The sequence below is a fragment of the Mus pahari genome, chromosome 6 (genome assembly GCF_900095145.1).
Source record: "Mus pahari chromosome 6, PAHARI_EIJ_v1.1, whole genome shotgun sequence".
Taxonomy (NCBI): Eukaryota; Metazoa; Chordata; class Mammalia; order Rodentia; family Muridae; genus Mus; species Mus pahari.
The window spans coordinates 57,833,250-57,859,405 of NC_034595.1; the positions used below are offsets into that span (position 1 = coordinate 57,833,250).

At 49.6% G+C, this 26,156-nt stretch overlaps 1 protein-coding gene across 4 annotated transcripts in view; it reads left to right on the plus strand.

Moving 5' to 3' along the window:
* The window catches only part of Ssbp3 (single stranded DNA binding protein 3), a 139,863-nt gene that overhangs the window by 80,079 nt on the left and 33,628 nt on the right, over nt 1–26,156 (plus strand). For all 4 annotated transcript variants that reach the window (XM_021199460.2, XM_029540422.1, XM_021199462.2 and 1 more), the window contains exon 5: nt 19,989–20,078. In XM_021199460.2, coding sequence (XP_021055119.1) covers nt 19,989–20,078 — 90 coding nt within the window. The remainder of the gene's footprint in view (nt 1–19,988; nt 20,079–26,156) is intronic.

Below are 26,156 nucleotides of genomic sequence, written 5' to 3' on the forward strand. Positions count from 1 at the left end.
TTTTGGTTATTTCTGAGTACAGGACAATTGGGGAGTTGGGGATTCAAGACCACTCCAGAGTCTTTGAGTTACTGAGTGGTGTCAGCAACAGCGAGTGGCAGAGAAGCCAACTTTCTGACTGCCTGGAGATCCCTCAGCTCATTGTATATGTGTGTAAAGGACAAAAAGTTTCTCATGGCCTTCAGTTCATAGGGGCATTTGCCCAGATATCCTCAGCAGGCCGAACTGGCTGTTTTAGCCAGCACTCTGCCCTCTAGCTGTGCTCAGAAGGGACTGGTATTGCCTGGTTACCGGGTTAGTCTCCTCCACTGCCAAATAGGTGTGTGCTGTGTGGGCACTGTGACCAGTGCTATTGGGTGGGGGGTGCTGGGGGGCAAAATTGGATGTTACTTCCCCCAGGGCAGGACTCAGGCCTGACTCCTTCAGGCTAAGACTCAGGGCAGCTTAGTAGAGGAGTGGTGTTAATAAGATTACAGAATCAGCTTGATCATCTTAAGTGCCCCAGCCAGAGTGCTCTGATTGTGTACCTGTGCCAGCACCTCTGAGGTGTCCTCGTTCTGTGTGTGCCCTAGGGCTTGTCACAAGAGCATTATAATTTAGTTGTGGTGATGGCTCAGTTTCATCTCTCTCACTAATTATCCCAAGCTAGTGATATTTGTCTTGCATGAACCTCCAGACAGAAATTGTCTTTTATTACACATTTTTAAAGACTAGGTTTTTTTTAAAGGTTTATTATTTTTATGAGCATTGGTGTTCTCTTCCTCCATGGCTGCGAGGGCGCAGAGCCTCAGGGACCAGAGCTACGGACCACTGCAAGCTGCCATGTGGGTGCGGTGGAGAGTTGAACTTGGGTTCTCTGGAAGAATAGCCAATGCTCTTAACCACACAGCCATCTCTCCAGCCCCAAAGAGAAGTCTTAAATGAGTATCTCTCAGACCAGCTCTCTAGGACCACATAGTAAGACCCTGTCTCCAAAATACACAATAAAACAAAACTGCAACTTAAACAAGTCTTTGACTTGCTAGAAATCAAAACCTCTGCTACCCTTCTTTTTACTTTTTAATTATTGATGGATGTCTCTGGTGAGACTCTTGACTTTTTTTTTTTTTTTTTTTTTTTGGATTGAGTTGAGCTTGAAAATGTCATCTAATGTATTTTTACAAATACAGGAAGAACGAGACAGACAGACAGACAGACAGACACACACACACAGCACACATGTGTGCAAGCCTGTACTCAGTATGATCTGATGACAGTCAGTAAGCCTAGGCTTCAGCTGGGGAGCAGCAGGAATGCTGTTTGATCTTTGCTTTTTGGAACCCCAGGGTTGAAGGTAAGGGTAGAAAAGATAGGCCCAGAATAGCAGCAGCAGTCCTCCAGACGTCAGGGCCCCAGCCCTAGCTCCTCCTGTAGCCTGCCTCCCCACTGACCTCTGGTGACCTAGGTAAGAGTAAAGATGGCTAGTTTTTGTGGGTTTGTGTTTTTTCTTTTGTTTTGTTCTGTTTTTAAACTTCTCTTTGTCGGGCTGGTTTCGAGTAATTCAGCACTTGCTACTTATGAACCTGGCGTCCTGGCCTGAAAGCCCTGCCCATTTGAAGTTGCAGCTTCCCGGTTCCAGGAGTGGATACATGCTCTTTGACACCAGCCAGCCCATGGCTTAAAGGGTCCACAGTGTGTGTCCTCACAATATTCCCATTCTTACTTGGCCAGTGTGTCGTGTCCACTGTCTGGGCAGCATACAAACACAACGTGCTTCTATAGGAACTACAGAAATGGGTGGATGGCTCGAGGAAAATACGAAATGGACCAGGCTGCGGAGAGTCTGGCTAGAAGGATGCAAGCGGGTGGTGACAGGTAGGAGGGGAACTCCATCAGTAAGTCTGGGAAAGGTTGCTGAGGAATTTATGTCATATTCCCCTGGGACATAGGGCAGCATATTCACACATAGGGAGGAGGATTGACTGTCAGTTCATGGGAAGCAGTTTGCAGGTAAGAGGGCTGGTAGGCAAAGAAGCAGATGAGGGTTCTAAAGTGAGGCCTTCCTTCCTGCTATGGTCGGTGTGTTCTTCTCAAGAGTATCTAGTCTCGGGTCCCTTGCTTCTGTTCTAAGAGCAGGTGTGGCCTGTGCAGGAAAGGAACTTTCTGCTCTCCTGATCTGCCTCCATCCAGAGATGGATCCAAACTCTGCTTTCCCCAACTGACATCTGAAAGCAGGAAATCTGAGCCCCTGGGATGTATCCTCCCTTGAGAAAGTGAAGAGGGACCAGTTACCTTGAGACAAAGACATCTCTCCTAGTCTCACTGGGGAAAGAAGGAGGGATCTTTCCTTCTCAGTCGAGAAATCATTTAAACCAGCCAAGGTGGTGCCTGGTCTCCATACTCAGGAGACTGAACTAGGGGAATCCCAGATTTGAGGCCAGTCTGGGCTACATAGTGAGATGTCTTAATGACAACAAACAGATGTAATAGCCTAGAAGGCCATGAGTTCGCTCCTTCATGGTGATGGTGGCACTGTTGTTTTCCTGGGTGTTGTGAATGTGATTTTCTGTGCTGTGTGAGACCTGCCTGCAGTGGCAGACCTGGGATGTTCTCTGATGACACCCACTGTCCAGCTTCTGGCCTTTCTTTTGATAGCCTTCCTGCCTCCTGGCAAGCATAGGGTGATACCTACCTGACTGTGGTGACTGAGGGAGCTTGGCCTGACTCTGTCCTCTTGCCACTTGCTCCTGACACTTGGAGCTGTTGCCTAGAATGACCTGCCCTTCTGGAGCCCCGCCTGTTCTCCCCTCTTTCACATACCCCCTCCCCCACCCCGCCAGGACATAATTGGCACTTAGAGCATGCCCAGCTTATGTTTCAAGTACTTGAATCTCTTGTAGCAAGGGATTCCAGGAAGCACCAGTAGGACAGTGAATAAAGAAACAGGATTTGCCTAGTGAGTGGCAGACCTGTTTGGCCTATGACTCTCTCTGCACTTTACCGTCTGTACTTCAGAGTGATCTAAGAGTTGAGTGAGAAGGTATTTGCAGAGAGAAACTGCACAGATTGGCATGTTAGGTATTGAGAAGTCCTGGTGAAAATACTGAGCCTAGGTCTTTGACGCCAGGACCTGTTCTGTACTCCTAGAGCTGGATACCTAAGTGGGTGCTGTCAAGGTTCCTGAGCAGTGACACTAGTGTGGCATAAGGGGCAGGCTGGCATAGGAACAGGCCACAGCAGGAACGTGGGAGAGGGAGAGCAGTAGCCAGGAGAGCCTCGTGGTAGAAGGCGTCCCCACCTAAGCTCATCTTGGGTGTCATGGCTCACAGAGCCCTCCTGGACAGCACCTCACCCTGTAGCTCCTGTTAGAGCTCTCTTTGTGATTAGTGTGGTGTACCTCACTCTTGCCTCCTAACTGTGTGGTACAGCGTGTGCCCTATTATATCAGGATATAATACTGTTAGCCTGGCAGCTACCGTGTTCACTAATTGTTTCGTGCATTTATTTTGTCTTCTCTGCTGCTCCTTTTGAGAAACAGGTACTGTTTTGTGACTCTGATCTCTGCCCAGGGCCCAGAGGCTAGGGTGTAGCTAGGCACCAAGGAGCCTGCTCTCAGGGCCCCAGTCCAAGTCCTGCGTCGGCGGTGGGTTTGCTCTGTGGCCTTTTGTTCTACACAAGCTTGGTCTGGGAGCCCCTTTCAGCTCTGTGGCTTTCTAGTGTAGTGACTGTGTCTGTTGCTTGGAGCCACCACCCCTTTGTCCGGCCAGCGTGGCTACTAAGGCTGACTATTAGAAGGCAGCAGTGACTAAGGCACATGGGATTTTTTTTTTTGCCTACAGGGTCTAAAAGAGTAGGAAATAGATATCGGAGACACAGCCTCCACTTTATGCTTAGTTGGGAGCCACATCTACTCAGTAGGTATTTGAATACATTTTGTTCAGCACCACCTATGCCAAACTCTGGGGTACCCCAGTGAGCAAAATGGAGGTTCCTTTGGTCCTGTCCTCACAGTCAAAGCTAGGAGTATGTTCTTACACACACTGTGCTTTGGGGAGAGCAGTAGGCACAAAAGATAGGCCTATTCCTCTGATCTTCAAAGCCCTAAGAGACTCCAGAAAGGATGTACCGAGTCTCATGTGTCCCACCTTAGGCAGTGACCCAAAATGAGGTGTTTGTTTATATTCTTGCTTTTTAAATACATGCTATGGGGGGAGGGACTAGGCAAGATTTTTTAAATCGAAACCAGCTGAAGGCAATACCATGGATGCTTAGGAGTAGAGCAGCCCTGAGATCATGTGGCTGGGCCACCCCTTATAATTCTGCCTCTATGGAGAAGGCCCGGGGACCCAGGGTGGCGGTGGGCGGGGGTGCTTGGCTTGCGTCTGCTCAGCCCCGCTTGGCTCTGAATGGATTAGTTCTGTTTGGGTTAGAGCTTACTGTGGTGTGTGCTTTTTAGCCCTCTCCTCTGTTCTCTTTCTCACCCAGATGCCTGCCCAGGTCTGTGAGCCTTAGGAGCAGAGAGGGTCCCGGTGTGGCTGAGAGAATAATGAAGTAGCCATTATCCTAAGAGAAAGGAGCACTGAAGTTTGCATTCTTTGGGGATTTCAGGACTGCTATAATTGTAGTTGGACCTAAGAAGTGTCTGGACTCCACAGAAGATAAAGGGGAAGTGTCCTCTGTGGAAACCGAGGGGAGCCAGTGTTGTCTCCAGGACTGAGACCTGCCTGGAACACAGTGCCCCGTAGGCTAGTTTGTGCTGCTAACCTGGGGAGATGTGACCTTCTTGCACGTGAGATTTGTAAGTGGGCACTGATTCTCTCTGGGCAGATGGTCCTGAGTAAAGCTTCTGCTGAAGGGAGCTGCTGGCACAAAATTATTGTTATGGGCACTGGGGCAGAGTGGAAAGATTGGCTGTGTTCTGCTCCTGACCATAGCCAGGGATCTCCGAGCCTGTTTCCCCGGTCTGCCAAGTGGAAATGCTCATTCCTGCCCCGCAGAGTTCATAGGCATAAGCGACTCAGTGGCCCCTCATTGGGTGGGCATTGGTATTCCCGGAGGTGCAAAGGTTGCCCAGTCGGTCAAAGTGTTGGTGGAAAACGCTTGATTTCATGAAGGGGTTCAAGGAGCCTTGGTAAGGTACAGCAACTTGGCTTTGAAATACAGAAATGTGTTGTGTGACTCTTTCTAAACTCCTCAGAGCCTTGTGAGAGAGGACAATGTAAGTCTGTCGGAGAGGACAGAGACAGCAGCCATAGCTGTCCCTCCTGGAGTCTGCATTCTAACTAGAGACTCACACATGTGGAACAATTAGAGAAAAATAACAGATGGTGTCTGATCAGATACCACTCTGCGAAGCTCTCCCAGACTGCCCCACCCTGAAGGAGAAATAATCCTTCCTTTTCTCTGGTATCCTGGGCCTAGGACAGGCCTGTGCAACACTGTATTGCATCGGTTATAATTGGTCATGTATGCAACAGCAAGTGTTTACTGAGAGCCTCTGCATGCCAGGGACCTCCTTGGGCCATCCTCATGTCATTGCTGACACTATGCTAGGCCCAGAGCTGTGTTAACTTAGGACTTTTTACTCTCAGGGCTGGCAATGCTTATGACGTGTTCAGTGCCCATGACTGTCTGTCTGTCTACTTTGAGATAGTGTCAGGCTAGTTTAGGCTGGCTTGAAACTATGTAACCCAGCTTTGTCTCAAACTCCCAAGTGTTGGTGTGAACCGATTAGATGAATTTCTGGTATTGGGTTCTGAGATTTTTGAAGTTTCTTTTGCAAATAAATTCTTTAATGTGCTGGACCATTAGTAAGGTTATAGAGATAAGGAGATACTGTTTGCTTCCTGCAGTCCTCAGCCTATAGAGGGTCTCATTAGATATTTACATTATGATTTGTAACTAGCCAAGTAACAGTTATAAAGTAGCAATGAAATAATTTTCTGTTGGGGGTCACCACAACATGAGGAAGTGTATAAAGGGCCATAGCACTGGGAAGTTGAGAACTCTCCCTACTGATCTGGAAGAAGAGAGAGCCTCAGCCAGTGTCCATAGTGTGTGGAGGAACCTTGTTGCTAATCCTCACGCCCTGAGAGAAAGTCTGTCTTAGAGACCTAGCAGAACCACATGATGTGTGAACCTGGAAAAGAAAAAGGACATGTAGGTGGGTGCCTGAGAAGGCAGAGAGTAGTGGAACATTCTAGAGTGAGGAAGAGCTTGAGTATGCACGCCAGGCCTTGGAGCAAGGCACCCTTTGAGTATCTGGAGACAAAACTCAGTTCAGAGCAAGCTCAGTGTCGACCTGGTAGTGGAGGGCTGGCCAGGCTGCCCCAGTGCTCGGGGAGACGAGTCCTGAGTAAGCCAGTGGCCTGAGGTGGCTCTTTCTGGAGAAAGGAGGAGGCTCACCTGGTAGGCCATATGTTCTTGTGAATTATCGTAAACAGCCCCGATTTAATAAATATTTAAAAAAAAAAAAAATGAAGGAGCTACCTCTCCAAGTCTCCCAGAGGATGGCAGTGTGCTAGAATTTGAGTCACCCTGGAAGGGTTGTGGGCATATATGACTCCTGCTATAGACCTTAGTTTTCCTTTTGGTGGAAATGGCAGGTAGTGGACCAACGGAGAAGGTGTGTTTGCACACCCCCATGACTGCCACCTTTGTTTCCAGGGGTTGGCAGCTCAACTGTATAGGGCAGGGTGCTCCCTTCTTGGCAAGTGAAGTGGAAAATGCCAGTGTCTTGCAGTGAGTCCCAGTGGGTGTGGGGTTGTGTGTGTGTGTGTGTGTGTGTGTGTGTACTCTGCTGGGCCTGCCTCCAGCATCTCCCTTGGACAAGGCCTGTGTGCTGGCCTGGCTGGGAACCTGCCTGGAGTTCTTTTATAAAATGCTGTTTTCCTTATATTTACCCACAATATAAAGCATGAAGCCCCAGCAACCCTTAGCTCCCCTCACACACTGTGTGTGTGTGTGTGTGTGTGTGTGTGTGTGTGCGTGTGTGTGTTTTTCTTTATTTTGGACCCACTGTAGAATTTATCACTGCTGCCAACTTATTTTCTTAGGATATATTTAGATAAAGTGAGATAATCGAGAAGTAGGCCACGTGTATTTGCACAGGGATGTTTGCACACGTCATCTGTGATGGTTTTGGACCTGTTGGATCTGAGCTTTCTTCACCTTTTCTGATGCACTTGGAGAGAGAGTCTGTAGCGCCCCCTCCTCTCAGAGGGCCATGTGGGTGGGGAGAGCCCACGGTTGGTGAGCCTTTTCTTACGAGATGAAATGCAGCTGGTTGTCTTCCCTGCACGCCCACCACTGCCTCCTTCCCACAGAATGAAGGAGCTGCTCACCGGCCACAGAGAGAATGAGTGGGAGGGGCAATTGCTGTGAGTCTTGAGTCTGAGAAGAGTGGCTGCCTCCTGGGTAGCATAGGCTTCAGGATGGTAGGTACCCTGTAAGAGAGTGAATAAACTTACTCTGGGGTTTGCATTCAATACAGTCTCAGGGACAGTATCCACTCCCTGCTTTGCACCCCTGCCAGAATGCCTCTGTCATTTCTTTTTAGAATTGCCACCTCTCAATTTTGAGGGTGTGCTGTAACATGGTGAGCTAGAAAGCTAGAGCAGAGAGGTCCCCTCTGGTCTCCCAGGATGTGATCAGCTTACACGGGGCCGGATGGTACTTTTTTGCATTAAACCCAGGTTCTCCATCTGCATGATGGAGGCAGCAGTGATGAGATTAGAAAGCTGAACCAAAAGGCCAATTAAATCTGAGGCTGTACCTGTTTGGGCAGCTGTGTAAGCCCCAACCTGTACCCACAGGCATAGTGGAGACTCCAGAGAGCCTGGCTGAGGGCAAGGGCAAGGGATAAAGGAACCTCACCACTTAGGCCAGTGTTCTCCAGACAGGGACCTCTCTTCCATGTTGTAGTCAGGGCCAACGAAAGATGTGATAGGACTAGGATGTCTGGTTCAGGGGCTCCCAAAGCCATGGCCTTGCATCTTCTCTGCAGCTGTGCAGTCTGAGCAGCAGTTAGTCATAAAGGTCCCATTCTGATATACAGCTTACAAATCAAGAAGTAGGTGTGCATCCTTTGTTTATGTGGAATGGAGGGGATAGGAGGATCCCCAGGACAGCCTTCCATAGGTTCCCAATGGAGAGGTATGTTTGGACCTAACCAGTAAGAAAATTCCACCCGCTGTTACCTGTGAACTTGTGCAGATCACTGAGCTGGCCTGGTCACTGCTAGTAAGCTGGGCCATTAGAAAGCAAGATTCCCCACCTCAGGAGCTTGCTGAGGAATGGACTGAGCAGTCTCCCCTGGTGTCTACCGAGAACAAGTCTCAGAATGAGCAGTTCTGTGCCTGTGTTCCTGGCACACAGAAGGTGGAAGGCTTTGGGGACAGTGCTAGGAGGAAACACTGGAAAGATCTGCTCCCCAGAGCATCAGAGGACAGGTAGGTGGGGTTGTTGAAGGTGTGTGTCTGGAGGACCTGACTCATACATGCAGGCCACTTTCTTGGAAGTCTTGCAGGTCTATGGGGCAGGCAGGGTTACAAGCCATTTTCTAGAGTCAGCCAGGTCATAGACACCTTGGAAAATGCCGTTCCAGAGCTGCCTTGCCTTTGCCTATGTGGGCCAAGGGATCCCCAATCTCCTTCCTGGTAACATAGTTCTGGACTGAGTGTCTGAAGGCCCATGCGTTGCCCAGGTTTAATTAAAAATTCTCGTCTTGGGTGGAGACCATGACCATGAGTAGAGTTAGACAAAAATCAAAGGAAAACAACCTACAACAGGGCAGTTTTGCCACAGACTGGGGAGCTTGGTTATCAGTCAGGGCCCAGTCTGCTGTTCCTGAGTCCTGGGTTTCACAATGGAGGAGACCCTGGATTCAGCCACTGTTTTCTAGTAACCACTGTAACAAGAGAACAAGGACTATTACAGGAGGGACGTTGTGTTTGCCTCTCTTGACATTTGGGTTTATGCAAGTATGTTCTGTTCATGAAATTACAAGTTTATAAAGAAGAATACGGAAGGAGAGAGAGATCCCCCCCCCCCCGAAGGGCCAGGCTGAGCTTGTCCAAAAAGGTCTTTTACTTTGGCTAGCCTACCCCAGGGTAGGGCCAGTCAAGGTGCATGCCCCTAGTCATTTGATGTTCAGTTGTTAACACGTGTAGCAAACATTGAGACCTGCTTTGCCTTTTCGGAGCCAGAGGTTTGTAAGAAGGTAGCCTCTGACCCTGTCATGTGGCCAGCTAAGAAATGCTTTGGCGTTATAGGTACGAGCCTCATACAGAGCTGAAACAGAGTCTGTTCAATGCCCAGGACAGCCTAAGAGAAGTGCACATGCCAAGTAGAGTCCATGGCATCTGCAGAAGCTGGGCACTAGCAAGATTTCCCTGTGGTTGCAAGTGAGGGGACAAAAGAAAAGGAGGGCAGATTGGGAGGTGGAGGAGGAGAGCTGACGAAGAGCGCTCCGCTTTTCATCATCCCCTGGTTCTGTTGCTCAAGTCCTGCATCACAAGGCACACCACCGGCCAGAGCAACATGCCCGCCTCTTATAGGTGAGCAGCAGGGGCTGCACAGCCACCCAGGGTCAATGTGTTCTCTGCTTTCAGTGCTGCGTTGATTTCAGTGTCTCAGGGCTTCTCATGAAAGAGACACAGGTGGGACTCGACATGGTTTAGTGTTGAATTCTGGTTTATAATCTTTCTGTTCATCTTCTGGCCTGGAAAGCAAGATGTGTATGGTGGGTGTTGAGGGAGGGCTGGGAATTCTCTGGGAACCTGGAAGGGGAGGAAAAGGGATAGCTTGCTGAGCAGAGACTATGAGAGCAGTGGCTCCTGGGTTAAGGGGTTGGCACCGTCTCAGATGCGGTTAGTCCAGGGTAGGTCAGAGTAGGATGCAAGCTGGAGAGCTCAGTCATTAGCCAGCCTCCCCTTCCGGCTGTGCCTCCATTGTGTTTGGTAAGCACATCGTGGTGTATGGTGGTGTATCCCCACCGCGCTAGCTCTAGGTGTGCTCTGTGATGCTTGTCTCTTGTACTCTTGCTTACAGGATCCAGCTGTGGACAGTGATCTCAGGCTTGACTAAAGACTTCCCTGCAGTGGAGCCCATTGTCTGGGAGTGGGCCTCTGCCCAGGCCAGGAGCAGCCCCTGTCTACCATTTCTAGGCTCCATAGCTATCTGTAGCTTCTCTTGATCTATGTATGAGTCCTGTGTGAAAGTGACTCTTTAGGCCAGCAGAACAGAAGGTTCTTGATCAAGAACCCCAGAGCCTTGAACCTATCTGAGAGTAAACAGCAGTCTTTGCTTTGCCAAGCTGGGTCAAGATCAGGAGAGACAGTAGGCCTCAGGAGTTCCCTCCCTGCCACTCAGTCTCTGAAATGTGGCCTGTGTGTCTTCTGAAGCGGGAAAATGACAAGAGTTAAGTTTCCCAAAGTCACCCCACACCGCTCTTTGCCTCTGCACTCCTTAGATGTACAGACACTTTTCCTGGACAGTTGAAGTCTCTATAGTTGTCTTGAGAAGAAGATTCAGCAGTGGTCTTTGCTGCACTGACATGACCAGTGACTAGGAGACATGGTTTTCCTAAGTCATTTGGTAACAAGCTCTCATTGATAGCAACAACAGCACCTAGACATTCTCAGTTCCTAAGTTGGGGTATGTCTAGGAGCAGTGTGTCCTGAGAAGTGTGTGGCTGTGTGCAGACATGTATGTGTGTATGTTATTTGGATGAGGGCTAGTGGTAAGTTAGAGGAAGACTATAGAGCAAAGGGATTTAATCTTGTGGATTCAGTACCTACTCTTGATAGGTAGGATTTCTGCAGGAATTTTGTTCACCCAGATAATATTTACTGAGACAGCATCTCTGCTCCACAAACCACAATCACCTAATCCCCGAGAAGACAGCTGGCTAATTTAATAAGGAAGTAACAGTCAGGTGTGACAGTCACCGTGCTGAGGAACACAGGGAAGATGAGGGACATCTTAGAGCAGTCTTATCTTTAGTTTATGTGTGCTACAGCTGGCAGATCCCAAAACATATCTACAGAAGCAGGAAGGAAACTGGTCGTTTGCGGTGGGTACCTGACCCTTTGTGTCGAGAGCAGACCAGTCAGCACCTCTATGAGCCTCCTGAGAACTGGCCAGGGTGAACTTCTTTCTAATTCTGCTGAACAGGAGTGTGGGATCTCCTCACAGCCGATTACTACACAAACAGAATTGGAGACAGAATGGCTGTTTGACTTCTAGGGAAACCCCTAAGTACCAGAGCATGTTACACACGCGTGTGCGTGCACACACACACACACACACACACACACACACACACACACACACAGTGCATACCTCGGAGTCCATCATTAGAGGTGTGAGCATTGCCTTTTTCTCAGTGCCACTCCTTTTAGTTTGTTTGGAACTCTGAGTAGCTGGAAAGGTGATTGCAGACGACAGGACCAGTCTCCTTGGTCTAGTCCATTACAGCCAGCCAAATACTGTGTGACTAGGCCTCAGGAGATTAGGTAGGAGTGTAGGGACTGAGAGGGCTCCCTCACAGTGTGAGTGCTCACAAGGAAAGGGCACCCAGGCCATGTGGTGTATGTTGGTGATGCGATGTTCTTGGCACAAAGACTGAGTCTTCAAACTTGGCATGACCACGGGTCTTGCCCCTTAGCCCTTCATTCTGTAAAACAAGAGCTTAGGGCTCCGAGAAGGCCCTTGGTCTCCTGCCTGTGTCTGTCGTTCCCCACGGTGCTGAGCTGCAGGCGTTGGGCCCTTTCATGTCTGTCTGAAGGTATGAGAGAGGGAGGAGGTGTGGGCTTTGAAGTCAGACCCACCAGGCTGGAGTCTTAGACTGCTACTTGCTGGCCTGCCATGCAGCCTGGGGCAGGTCAGCTCTCTGGGCTTCCCTTCTCTCTGTAACTCGGGGACGCTAATACTTCAACTGTAGGGCTGGAGAGAGGATCAGAGACAAGCACATTAAAGGCCAGGCCTGGGAGGTGCCTGCTAACATGTCAACTGTTGCTGTCTTGTGTGTCACCTCCAGGGGAGGAGGAGAGACTTAGCATAGGAGCCTGGAGGCCTCATCTGTAAGCCCCTCACTGCAGCTTTGTGTGCCCATTTTGGCTCCCGCCTTCCTGCTCTGTTGATGGCAGCGCCTGGCAGTTCCTCAGGGGCTGGCTTCACAGTCTCTATACAAGGCCTCCACTTTCCATGTCTCTGTGCAAGAGGCAGGCTGGGTCTGAATTCTGGTTGGAAGGGCTATTGGTACTAGCTGCCACCCAGCAGCTGGGTTGGAGGCTACTAGAGTGGACAGTAGCAGGCACTGAATGCCCAGCTCCTCATGGTGTTTGGTCCAATTTCCTTTGCATTGTGACCTACATCATTCTTTATTTGCTAAACCCTCTGAGCAGGCAGCAGTAATAAATCAATTAATGACTCCGATGAATCGTTTAATGGCTGACAAAATAACACTAAAGCCAACAGCTTGCATCTCTCCAGCAGTACCAAAGGATGCTGGTTGATGCAGGGTGGTGGGGGAGAAACAGAGACTGTTAGCGAAATTAGCCCAATTAGTTGTGCTTTAAAGGCTTAGGAGGCATCTGCTCAGCTCTGAGCTTGCAAGTGGGGAGTGGGGCGTGCTTGAGGAATAGCAGCATGAACCGCGGTGAGCAGCTCCTTGTGGCTACCTGAGGCCAGGCAAGAGAGCCCAAGGATTCCAGTCCACTCTACTGTGCAGAAGAGACCAGAGTAGGCTTGAACTGTACACTCCTTCCCCACCCATGCTTTGATATAAAGGACCCTGGTGATGTTTTGAGACTGAGCATGGTCATTGTGTCAAAGCAGAGGATGAGGAAATGTGACTCTGAACCTGCTTTATTGAGTACCAGCTGAGGAGGTGTGGGCTCCCATCCTTGAAAGATATGTGGAGGGCTTTGCCTTTAATAACTCCTTTTAAACTCAAAGTAAAAAGTTCCTAGAGGCAATGGCTTCTGTTTGCTGTGTACCTTGGTCCCAGCGGGATTAAGTTGTCATTGGACCTGAGCTAGTATGCAGGTCCACGCCAGGGAATTTTCCACTCTGCAGGAGCAACTGCCAGCCTTCTTGTTCAGGAGCTGTCACTGGCCTACTGTGGCATGATTGTGGTTGTAAGTAGACAGGCAGTGTGTGCATGTATGTATGTGTGTTTTCTTCTTTTTAAGAAGAAAAGTGATCCCTGTACAAGGAGCATGCTGTATGGTATCCATTGACCTACTGCATGGTATTCATCCCAGGGGCTCTGCTCTCCCTCGGCCTCCCAGCCTCGTGTGCATGGACAGGCTAAGCTCTGCCTGGTGCAGCCTACACTACTGGCTTGAGACAGTTTCTGCTTACAGAGGAGGGCACCCTGGCTAGTGCCCAAGGCACAAAGGGGTGGCATTAGCAACCTGAGACTCTACCCCCTTACCATGAGACATCCTTTGATCCAGTTCCCAGAGTAACCTGGTAAGTCCTAGGATAGATGGGCCAGCCTGTGATATGGCGGCCTTCTCTCTCAGCCTGGGGGAGCCAGTCTCTTTCTTTTGAAAAGGACTAATGTGCCTTTCTTTTATCATGTTTCCTTCCTTCCTTCCTTCCTTCCTTCCTTCCTTCCTTCCTTCCTTCCTTCCTTCCTTCCGTCTTTTTTCACTCTTCCAAGGTGGCCACTGAGGAGAGACTACTTGTTAGAAGTGTAGCTCCTTCAGAGCAGACCTTCCTCTGTCTTCCCTTCAGTGCCCCCCTCCCGACATACCCACACGTCACTCCATTCCTGGGATCCCAGCTACTTGACCTAGGCAGGAGGATTTCTTGAGCTCACAAACAGTAACTCCGGGGCAGCCTGGACAGCAGAGTGAAATCCTCACCTCACAAATGAGCAAATACATGAGACTCAGATAGCTAGGCCTGTGTCATTGTCCACTTCTGTATCAGGCTCAGAACCACCAATTGCTCAGCACCTGCCTTGCCCACGTAGCAAGATGCCTTACCTGATAGTCCCAACAGGGGCCCAGACTGCCATTCCTCTGTGTGTAACCATCAATCGCCGAATGAGGACATGTAAGGTGAACAGGTGTTCCCAGCTCCTGGTGACTCAAAGGATTAGAACTTCAGTATAGGCCTGTATTTCTCCGTGACTTGTAGTCATTCATCCCAAACTGGGAGGAGAAAAGCATGGATTTAGCCTATCAGAGCCCGTGACATTGCTCGTTCTGAGCTGTAAGACCCCAGACAGGTCTTATGTAGCCTGCATTTTCTTCTGTGCAATGATAGCTTACTGAAGGGCCAAGAGTGCCAGAGTGTAGCCGTTCCGGGCCTGGACAGCTGTTGTCCTCTCATGTGAAGGAAGGTTAGGGAGAGGGAGCCCTTGTCCATGTGCAGATGAAATGGTCCTGCATAGACAGAGAGCACTGTTGGAATCCCCCTCCCGCCCCCCAAAAGACACAGCAGGCGCCCGTGCTGGAAGAGAAGGTCAAGATGCCAGCTGTTAATCTCTTGCAGGTGTCATCTTTGAGTTCTGCTGTCCTGTAAGGCACTAGCATGAGTGCCACCTCTTCCTTAAAGTCTCCCTGATCCCCCCTAATCCCTGCTTCAGCACCTGTCTAGAGTACCTTCCATGTCCCTAAGTTCTCTGTCACAACTCACTTCATCTTTTAGACCTTCAAGGCAAACCCATACCCTGTTAGTCTCCTGCTTAGTGGGTGCGGTGCTGGCCACCGGAGTTTGCTGAGCACTGGATGCAGCCCAGCCCTACAGCCCCTGTGCCTTCCCACTGGCGTCCTTTCTCCTTCTTCTTTCAGGCCACTTGCAGGTTAGGCCCACGGGCTCTTTGGAGGGAATCTTACAAACATGGTCTCGTTCCCTACTTGGCAAAGGTCACTCTCTGAAGCAGACAGAGAGGGCAGGGCCAAGTAGAAGGTCAGCCTCACAGATTACCTAAGTCACAGAATGACTTGTGGTTATTGGGTGGCTTAATGATCTGTCTGCTGGTTTTCATCATGAGCCAGAAAGTGCATGGGTTCTTTTTTAAATCTGTCTGTTCGTTTTTTTGTTTTGGGGAACTGCAAGGTCTGCTTCGAAGACTGGTACTTAGTTTTCCTGATTCTGAAATTGGATGTGGAGGGACTAAAGTTAGACCTAATTATTAACTGTATAACCATAAGAATCAGTTTCCTTACAGATTAGACCAGAAATGACACCTTCCTGGGTTGCTGGGAAATAAAGTCTTCTTCCCACTCACCTCCCTCCTGGTTTATGGGATCAGAATGGAAAGATGCTCGCTTCTCTGGCCATTCCTGAGTTAGTCCTTAGTTGATGAGATAGGATTTTTTTTTTTTTTTCCTTCAGAGAAGCGCATGTCTTGGCTCTACTGCTTAGTGGCCTGGCTGTGGCTGATGGCACCAGTGGTGGCACTGGGATGGCAGAACCCTCCTCAGCCTTGTGTGCCAGGTGCTCATGCTTTGGAGCCCTGTCTAAGTCTTAGAAGTGAGTGCTTTATAGCCAGAGCCAAGCCTTGAGCACCCTTACCCAGTTCAGGGATCTAACAGTGATCATCCCCAGAATACGATAGGTGACAGTAGGCAATAGATTAGTTTCTTTTTGCTCTGTCACTAGTGAGCAACCCAGGTTACCCCACCAAGTCCATCCCCTCCAAGGCAACCAGTTCTGGGACATAGATCAAGGAAGCTTTGTGTAATTTCATTCTGTTGTTGGACACTGTCTTAGTGAAGGTTTCTATTCCTGGACAAAACATCATGATTGAGAAGTAAATTGGGGAGGAATGGGTTTATTCAATTTACACTTCCACGTTGCTGTTCATCACCAGAGGAAGTCAGGACTGGAACTCAAGCAGGTCAGGAAGCAGCTGAAGCAGAGGCCATGGAGGCATGTTACTTACTGGCTTGCCTCCCCTAGTTTGTTCAGCTTGCTTTCTTATAGAACCCAAGACTACCAGCCCAGGGATGGCACCACCCACAATGGACCCTCTCCCCTTGATCACCAATTAAGAAAATGCCCCACAGCTGGGTCTCATGGAGGCACTTTCCTAACTGAACCTTCTTTCTCTGTTATAACTCCAGCCTGTTTCAAGTTGACACACAAAACCACCCAGTACAGACACAGACCCAGTTCTTGGTGCTGGACAGACATGTTCACACTTCCCAAATACTGGTGTCCTGCCTATTTGAAGTCAGGTACTTTATGTTACTGGGACTTGTTTTTGACACTAGTTTGGTTTTATCTTTTCAAGTAGGTCAGCTCTTTGATTTCCCTGAGTTGGACAATTTAATATTTCACCAAAATCACTGTCCTGTGGTCTGTCTGGGAGACTTTTTTTTTTTTTTTTTTTTTTTTTTTTGCATTTTATCAATGGCTATTGCTTTGGTCATCGCCTTTCTGTGGAACATGGCATTTTCTCCAACCTTTGAATTCCTACTGTGCATCTTCAGCCTTCTTGATGTTGCTCAGGTGGCGCAAGACTCAGAACTCTCCACACACTCTTAGGACCTGGCTTGCTGGGAGCAGCATAGGCCTCCTGCTCTACCCAGGGGGCACATCTGCCAGGACCACACTTACCTTTGCCACTTACATTTCCTAGCCACATTCAGGACACACCCCTTACCCCCTGCTGGTTGGGCCCTCTGCCACATGGCCTGGCTTGCTTTTAAGTTCAGGAAGACTTGCTGTTGGTGGTTTCACACGTGGCTGTGGTGCTCCATGCCAAGGCCTAGGTGTTGGGCAGGGGAAGAGGGAAGGATTTGTAAACAAAATACTATTTTGCAGCCTTATAAATCAGTCAGGAGTTACTGGCTGAGCTAGGAGAGTCCAGAGTCCATCTGGCTACTTATAAAAATAAATTATTTTACAGGGGCAGGCACTACAGCATCCACGTGGAGGTCACAGGACAGTTTGGGAGAATTAGTTCTCTCTTTGCTCCATGTGGGTTCTGGGCATAGATCTCAGGTGTCAGGCTTGGCAAAAAGCACCTTTACTTGCAGAACCATATTAACCACCCATGAGTATTTGACTTTATTCATTTTTCCTAGAGCTTGATCGGCATAGATGTAGAATCAACCAACTCAATATATTTGTATATATGTGTGCACATGCATGCTTGTATATGTGTGTGCACTTACGTGCTTGAGTATTTTCTCCTTTGTCCATATGTTCATGCTAGAAGGGGTGCTGGGGAAGAAGGTCTGGGGTCTAGAATCCACATGCCAGGGCTCTGAGACAGACAGGCCTCTGGGTGCTTTTTTAATCTCTGATCTCTTAGTGTCCTGTCATGAGTGAAGAGTTAGTGTGCTGGAGGCTGACACTCGGTGCTACACCCTGCTGTCTCCAGCCTCCTCTTTCCAGTGTGGGCAGACCTTAGGAAACAGACTTCCCACATGAGAAGGGACCTGACTCAGATGTGAGAGGTCCTTTCGGCCTTGATTCCGTGTGGTTGCTGCACCCTAGGCAGCTATGCAGCCTGGTAGGCTGTAGCCCTAGAGAAGGTGCCAAGGGTTTGGGTTTGTTGAGAAAACTCACACGAGATGCTTCGTTGAGTGCCTTAATGGAACTCTCAGTGCTTGAAGCCACAGGGAGAGGCCAATTCTTAGCAGGCCTGAAAGGTCTGGCTCCAAGGTGGTCAGGTTTGAGCAGATCCTTGAGTATTAACGTAATCATTTATTGAAGTCTTGCTATATGCCTCACCTTGTGCTGGGTTGTGGGCGTAGGCAAGCAGCTCTTGTGGTTAAGGCGTGGGAGGATGAGCGCAGGTCAGCCTGGGTCCCCTTGGTGAGGGTCTATAATAGTTTGTCCTGGGCCCTCCACAGTCTCTCAGCGATTGGCTCTCAGCAACAGTTCCTGCTTATCCATCCTTTTATGCCTCCATCCTGCACCAGCTGAAGCACGGTGAGCTCCTCGGCTTGCCTGTGGAGAGGCAGACGTGATAGAAATCGTCTGCTAGCTCCTGCCTCTTCCTCATGGTTGATATGGTTGCCTTTGTTGTCTTCCATTGGAGGATGGCAAAATACTGAGAGTTACATCATCCATTTTATTAGGACCATAGTTGTCCTGCCTGTGTCATGTACCCCTAGTCCCCTAGTGAGCACATGTACACTCACGCACGCTAGTACACACATGCACCTGAGTTCATGGTAAGCCATATCTGAAAGAGAAGCAGCAGTCTTTCATTTAAAAGTTTATGACCCCCTACCAATTGTAACAAATACCTCAATATGTAAAAAGTCAAAAATCCAAATAACAAAGAAATGGGAAGTAGAGCTGCAGTTGTCAGGGAAGGCACTTCAAATGTAGTCATCCAGAGTACCAAAGATCCCGTCAAGTTAGCAGTGACTCCAGATCTGCCAGTCGGGGGTACTTGAAGCTGTCGGTGAGTGAAGGATGGAGTTCAGTGTAGAACCTCTTCTGGAGGGACCCAAGAGACACGTGGATGTTTATCCCAGCCGCACTTCTGAGTGTTCTTCTGCTCCTGGTTCAGAGAATTGTTGGCTGTTCCAAAAGTCACAACTCATCCCCGAGGCAGGAGATTTGCGATGAGTTGGAGGTCAGCCTAGTCTAGTTGTAAGTTCTAGGCCAAGTGGGGCTACATAACTCGAGGGGGTGGGTATATTTCATAGAACTGTTAGTCACAATAACACAACACACTCCTGAGCCCACTGATTCCTCCTCAGATCCTCTCCCAGATAAAGGCAGGACTGGGGTGTGGCATGTCTCTCTTCTTCTCCCTAAGGCTGTAGACTGGGGAAGCAGATGCAGGCCTGAAGTATTTGTGGTTAGGCAGAATCTCCTTAGGGAGGTTCTGTTGGCCTTCTTTTTGAAAATAACTAGCAGCTAGCTCATGTTCTTTACCTGGGACCTGCCAGGTAACCACTGTATTCCTCTACTGGGTCCTCGTTCTGTATCAACAGGACGTTCCCTGCCTGCAGACCTCAGTGCCTCCTAGCACCCAGCCCTCACACTCCTACCATGGGGATAGGACAAGACCCACAGTCAGAGGCCAGTGGCCATGGGCATTCCATAAAAACAACAGCACTCATTTGGTTTTCTTGTACTGATATAGTAGTGGGAGCCCATAGTTCTGTTTTATGTCAAGGAGAGGAAGGAAGTGACTTCTTGGAGTGACAAGAAGGGGTCAGTGATGGAGCATCATGTTCTGGGTCATGATGGAGTTGTCAGAACCAAGACTGGGTGGCAGTGGACAGGTGTGTATAGAGATTTAGCTTGCATAGGAGAAGCAGGGAACACACTCTGGTAGGAGGCCTAGGTCTGCGACTTCCTTAAGGCAGGGCTTTGGCATCTCAGCCTCAACCCTAAACATGTAAGTACAGAGCCAGGCACAGATATGCTGGCCACACAGACAATTGTTAGAGGTGGTCAGATGGGACAGCCGATGCCTGGCCACCCCTGGGAGGCATTTGTTGAGGCAGATGTGCCAAGTGGGTGCTAAGACAGCAGGGTTCAACAGGAAATGTAGAGGCTATCTCCCATGGTGGAACCCACGTTCTTCTCAAGAGGCATGTGGGACCTGGTGAGGGTCAGAACACACATCTTCTCCATCCAACCTGGATAGTTTCTTAGTGGCCTGTCATCTGTTCAGTAATATTTATTGACTTGCTCTGTGTAACATGTCAGTGATTTGGAGAAGGTACTGGTGTTTATGAGTTGGTTACCCTGCTTCTTAGAGCAGCTGGTGGAAAGTCAAGATATGGTATCAACCGTATACACTGGCTTGGCTGCACATCACAGCTCTGCCAGATACTACGGGAGTACTTGATATGCCCTTGCAGTGTGCCTAAAGGTAGACATCAGCCTCTGCTCTCATTTTAGAGATGAAGCAGTGAGGGCCCAGCGCCCATGACTTGCCTGGCGATCAACACCTCTGCAGGACTTTGTATATACAGTAGCCTTTGGGGAGGAAGGGTCTGTTTGGGGACAGGGACCGAAAGCTCTGTTGGATGTTTGCCGCTGACCTCCTCGTTTTGTCTCCGCAGAGTGCAGCAGCTGCCCCAAGCCCCGTGCTTGGCAACATTCCCCCCAATGATGGGATGCCCGGAGGCCCCATCCCGCCAGGTTTCTTTCAGGTATGTGCTGGCCTGGGGCCCTGTGCTGGGCAGGCAGGGAGGACAGGACAGGAAAGCAGCTTGGTTTGCCATGGTTTAAATACAGTTGCTTTGTGCTGGTTGAGGCCCTGTACTCTTCCCTCGTCCGCTTCTCCAAAAGCTGCAGAGGGGAAGAAAGCGCTTGGGAAGGTGTCTCCTTCAGGCCGGCTGTGGCCGTGCCCTTCTGTCCACCCTGCTGTTGGGGGCGGTCAGTGCTTCCAGGCCAATGTGGAGTTGTTTTTTATAACAAAAGCTGTATTCTTTGTCTTCCCTGTTTTTAATGAGTAAACTGTCCTTTGTTTCTGTTCTGTTGCTCCTGTCTTCACCACTGTTCACTTTTCCTGTCCAAACTACAAACCTTAGGCGTAACTAGAAAAGCAAACCCCAGCATCCTGGCAAGCCTCAGCATCCTTTCACTTTGGTTAGCCACCGATTCTTTCTGAGTGCCATCACAAGCATCTCTCCATGGCATCTGCATCTGCGCCATGCCGGCACCCTGCCCAGGGAGTGGGGGGGGGGGGGAATGTGGGAGCTCCACCTTCTTTACAACACACCTTGTTGGTCTTTCAGGCAGGGGTTGGGGTCTGGGAGGTGTGAAATCACCTTTCTGTTTTGTCATGGTTGGGTGTGGCCACCACACCTTCTTTTCCACCCCCTCCCTTCCCTTCTGGGGCTCATGCCTCCTCTGCCAGGCTAGGGCTGTGGTGTGCTGCCGTGCAGTCAGTCTCAGCCTGCGGGCTGGAAGAGGAAGGCGTTCCTGCTGGGGCTCCTGATTGTGACGGCATCAGTTCTTTCAAACCTGTCCTCACTGAATTTGAAAAGCACTTGATTGCCCACACCTTCTGAAGGGTAGGACTCCAGATAAGGTTGTGAAGAGAATTCTCACAGAAGCCCAGGCAGGAATGCTGAGTTGGACCAGAGAGGCCCCATGCACAGTGCAGGGTAGAGCCATGGAGCCATGAGAAAAGATAGGATTGGCACCCCATGGAAGCGTTAGGGCTCCTCTTCCTCTTTCCTGGGAGATGACTTGGGAGGCATTTCTGTTTTGCAAGATTGCATGTTTGAGTTCATGGTTAATCTGGGAAGAGGAAGGTTAGGACACATGCTCACCAGAAAGAAGGACCTTGGTGAAATGTGCTTGCTCCATAAAACAGAAGTAGCTGAGTGTTGATCAGTTGGCAGCGAGAAGAGAGATAGAGGGATGACAGTTCAGGGCATCAGATGGCCACACATACATCTGTCTCTGTGTGTTGCCGGCATGCCACCAGAACTGGGGCCATGGCTAAGGTATGGAGACTGGAATGGCCTCGGAAGTCTTGGGGTAAGGGTATAGACATCAGTTAGAGAGTCTGACAGAAATCAAGAGCTTAAACCTCCGGGACCTGTTGAAAGAACGGCAAGAGCTCCCCACTGCTGTTCCGCTCAGTTCTTTCTCTGGTTGTGGTATTTCTGTGTATCTCTGCACACGGTGTCACAAATACCTGAAACAATATAAATGTGTTTTCTGTGACTGGCAGACAGAGCCCAGCCAGATATCACAGCCGCCTGTTTGCCTTTGTTCTAGGTTCTCTTAAGGATAATTATGGCTTCTAGGCACCCACTGCAGGCTGCTGTAGTGAGAGGCAGAGGGGAGACAGTTGCAGATTGTGTATGTTTGTTTGTTTGTACAAATTAAATACTTTTTGTAAAAGTTTTATTTTGATTTTGTGCACATGAGTATTTTGCCTGCATATACGTATGAGTTTCATGTATGTGTCTGATGTCAGTGGAGGTATGAACTCAGCATTGGATCCCTAGAACTGGAGTTATGGATAGTTATGAACCACCTTGTGGGTGCTGAAAACTTAACCTGGGTCCTGTACAAGAGCAACAGGTGCTCTTAACTGCTGAGCTGTCTCTCAGTTAATGCCAATTGTGTTTTAAAAAATAGGCCATTGACTTCTATTTTGGCTTGGGCCTAGAAGAAGGACTGGGTCTGTGTGCTGTGTGGGCAGCTCCCGGCTTCCTGCTTCGCTGTAATCCTCCGTGGTTAAGTTCTAATTCCATTCATACTTCGTGAACCCTCCCTTATGACATCTAGGGGTGTGTGGTCAGAAAACCCAAACTGAATCTGCCCAGATTTAGCCACTGCCAGCCACTGTTAAAGTGAGGCATTCTCTAGACTCTTGCCTTGAGATCACCTCTGTTCCCCAGGTGAGGTGCGTTGCCAAGGGTTGGCTGGATCATTCGGGGAGGTTCTGCAACCCCAGCCTCTGCTCTCTCATAGGCTCTGAGCAGTTCGTGTTTCTTATCCCCCTGCATCATAGCACTAAAGGGCTAAACGGCTTTGGCTCCAAGTGGGTTCTAGGCGCCAACAAGCATCCTTTCCCTGTCAGTCAGATGGAGGAGGTAGGGCAGGCCAGGCTCCAAGTGGTACTTGCTTTCTGTGGTGCTGACCGCTTGGCCTAGGCCCCTGCAAAAGGAAAGGGTGTCTTTCTATAAAGGAAGAAATGACAGTCCATTTCCGGAACAGATCACCTCTCGACAGAAATATTAGTGGTTGATTGCCGCCCTTTACTGTTCTAAGGCAGCCACTCCGATATTGGAAGGAAAATAGAGATGATATCGAGGATTTTATCTGTGGTCAACAATTGTACTTCTTCCCTTCTTGGCTGCAGCCTAGACAGGTGGCTGTGCTACAAGAGGGCTGTGTCCTGGGAAGCCAGCCTGGGTGGCTGGGCCAGCTTTGTCCAGCCCACGTCCTGCAGTGCATTAGGCCTTTTCCAAGTCAGAACTGTAATTCCAGTTGGTCTTAAATTTAGAAACTAGCAGGGCCTCCAGGATGGTCGTGAGGGAACAGCTGACTCCTGCCTATGGAGGCTCCTCAGAAAATGTCACCTGGGACTTCCTCAGGCTTCTGACTGTCATGCAGGGATTGGGCTAACAATACAAGAAGCCCTGTTTGCTGTCTTCCCTTTGAGTCTAGGTTTCTGAGATGGGCAGTGGCTGTCTAGGCCTATAGAGTAGTGTGAGATAGGCCTGGTCATTTGTCCTGACCCAGTCACACTTTATGATTGGAGATATTGTGGGGTTTTTGGAGACCTTGTAGAGTCTAGCCAGGATAATTGAACTCTGTTCCTTGTTATTTAAAAAGAAAAAGCCCTACGTGTAGCAGCTGCAGCACCTGGCAGATATAGAGTGGGACACAGCACGTGTTTGAACTGAGTATTTGTGGTGTTCATGGTATAGGACAGAAGCCTCGTCAGCTCTGAAGTGTCAACCTGGAATTTTGGCCACTTGAACTCTAACCAAAGGCTGACTTGGGCATTCAGGACTGGCCCTCTGGAGAAGGGCACAGAGGACTTGGCCACGCGCTTGCTGAGTGACTTTGGACCAGTGTTCCCCATTGCTGACCCTAGATTTTTCTCATCAATAGATGGTGCAGGCTGGAGTAGATAGTCTTCCAACTTTGATTTTCTGCATTAAATCCAGATGGACTTTACATAATCAGGCAGTGGCATTTCCCCTCACAGATTAACTCAGGCTACACATCTGGCAAGCAGGTTGGCCTTGGCCAGGCCCACTGGTCTGGCTAGGTCCCCTAGTTTTTTGGCCCCGAGGGGAGACTCTCCAGTAAAGATTTCTAGGTCTAGAACTGGACAAATCCAGGAGAACAGGGGTCATAGAGCAGAGCACTGGGTACAGACTGTTTCTGTTCTTGTTTTGTTTTAAAATTCCATTACTAATTTTCAGTTGTGTTTTTAAGCATGCAGCTTACTGCTTACTTCCATTTAGTTCAGTAATTCTGCCGACGACACAGGACTGCTCAGGACTTAGAAAGGCAAAAGACTACCTTACACTGTCCAGTAAATAAAGTTTGCATTCAGAGTCCAGCCTCTGGCTCCCCAGCTCCCCATGGTCTTCTGCAGTTGTCTCCTGAGTGTCTAAGGAGGGATGCTGTCTCCTTGAAATAGCAGTGCATAAACTCAGCCCAGCAGATGGGGCTGCCCAGGGTTGCATGGGAGACTCCCAGCCAAGCTGAATGCAGCAGAGGAGCAGCGTGAGCATGATACACACTCTAGTGTGCTAGTCCAGTCTGCTCACTCAGTGATGTGCACATGGAGTCTTGGAGGGAGAAGGGAGCCGGTGCCATAGGGGCCAGGCAAAGGTCACAGGGATAAAAGTTGTGTCTTCTGTAGATCAGTCCTGGGCTAGCAAGGGAACCAGCTCCTTTTATCAAAAGCTCAGCTGTGGAGACAGTGATGGTGTGCCCCAACAGCTATTCCAGGGAGTCCTCCTTCCTACCCCATTCTCATTTCCATCTGTGCCTGATGCCCTGGAAATAGGGTGAGCTCTGTCCTAGTTACAAGGACCAGGGTCAAGGACAGGTACCAAGGAGAGGCTACTGTAAGGTGGAAACACTGCCCACAGCCTAGAAGATAGAGAAAAAGCACACAGAAGGAAGGGATCTACAACCTGGCCCTCCTCCTGCAGACGCAGCCTCAGGAGGCTCTTGTTGCTGTCCTGCCAAACAGTAGACGCCCTTGTCTCATGAGACTCCAGCCTCCGATCCCAAGTCCTTGAGGGAGTAGAGAGAAGCTAATTTGAAGCTTTGTGGAGAAGGCAGTTCCACCATCTGCAGTTGACAGTTACAGACAGGATGCCCAGTAGAGAACCTTGTAGGCTCTGATCCTTGGGAGGGGATATATTTCCAGGGAGGTCAAAGCCCCTAAAACAAGAATGCCCTGCTGGTGGCAGTGGGTTGGCTCTAGATGCTGTTTACAGCCCTCTTCAGAAGAAGAGAGAAGAGAGCAGAAGTATGGGGAAGATGGGGCTCACACCGGCCATTCCTCCAGCCAGAAAGCTGCTACCTAGGACAGGCACCTCCGCTGCCCTGATGACCTCTTCAAGTCTAGGGGTTGGAGAAAAAATTGAATCCTGGTTTCCTGCTTTCTGAAACCTTCTGCTAAGCAGCACTTGCTGTCAGGACTAGGGGCCAATGAGAAAGAAGGGAAGCAGGGAAGTGGGAGGAGCCAAATCCATAGGTGTCAGACAGTCTCTATGGCTGGGGAACGCTGGGGAACACCACCAGAGGGAGCTATAGACAGGAGCTGCCCAGGGACTCAGTCCAGCAAAGGCAGCAAAGAGAAATGTCATGGTGAGACATAGAAACGCAGGTTATGATTAGGCCATGCTGGGCAGTTTGAGTGCAGGGTTGGTATAGTAAATAAATTCCTCCTGCTCCTTCAGCTCCCTCCCTCCCTGCCTGCCCTGGTGGTGCTCAGGCCCTTCATGGTGAAGCTGCCTGACATTTTTGAAGTTGGGGAAAAGCATTCTCCTCAGAAGAGTTAGCCCTTTCTGTCTGATAGGGTGGTGTTGGCTTAGCAGGTAGGCCCCAGGGCCGCAGCATGGGTGCAGCACCGATGAGGGAGCCAACTGTACTGGAACTGGACAGATCTGGCTGGGAAGATGGTCTGGACAGCAGAGGATTGTGGCTTCTGTATGAACTACTTCTCTTTCCAGCCACTGCTCACCCCTCCACCCAGGCCCCACCCCTTCACCCCAGCCTCTTCCCAGTCTATTGTCCATTGATTTAAGGCCCACGGGGGCTATGCAAGTCCTCATTCCCCTGCCCCTAGCTTCTTACCAGGCCCAGTCATCTGCTTCTAGACTGACAGAAGGCAAGCCTATTACTGCTGAGAAGGGTTAGGGATGAAGTGCTCCAGCTGTTGTGTCCAAGCCTCAGTTGAAGATGCGGTCCTTCCTACTCTACCCCTACCTGTTCAGTCAGTGTTCTCTGGTAGCAACTAACCTCCCACCTCTGGTTACTGTGATGGAAGCCAGCTATAGGGCCCCCCACCCCACCCCCAAGAGCTATGTACTCTGAATTGTATCTAACCCTGCTGACAAATTCTTGTGTGTCCTTTGAGAGCCTTCCTACCCACTCTAGGACTTACTTTTGTCCTTCGGTTTAGTGACAGAGCCTTAACACCAGTCACCTTTCCTGGCCACTATCACCTCCTCATAGGTCAGGCTGTGCTCATCCGGTGACCAGCCTGGTGCCTTGTGTCTGCCCAGTGG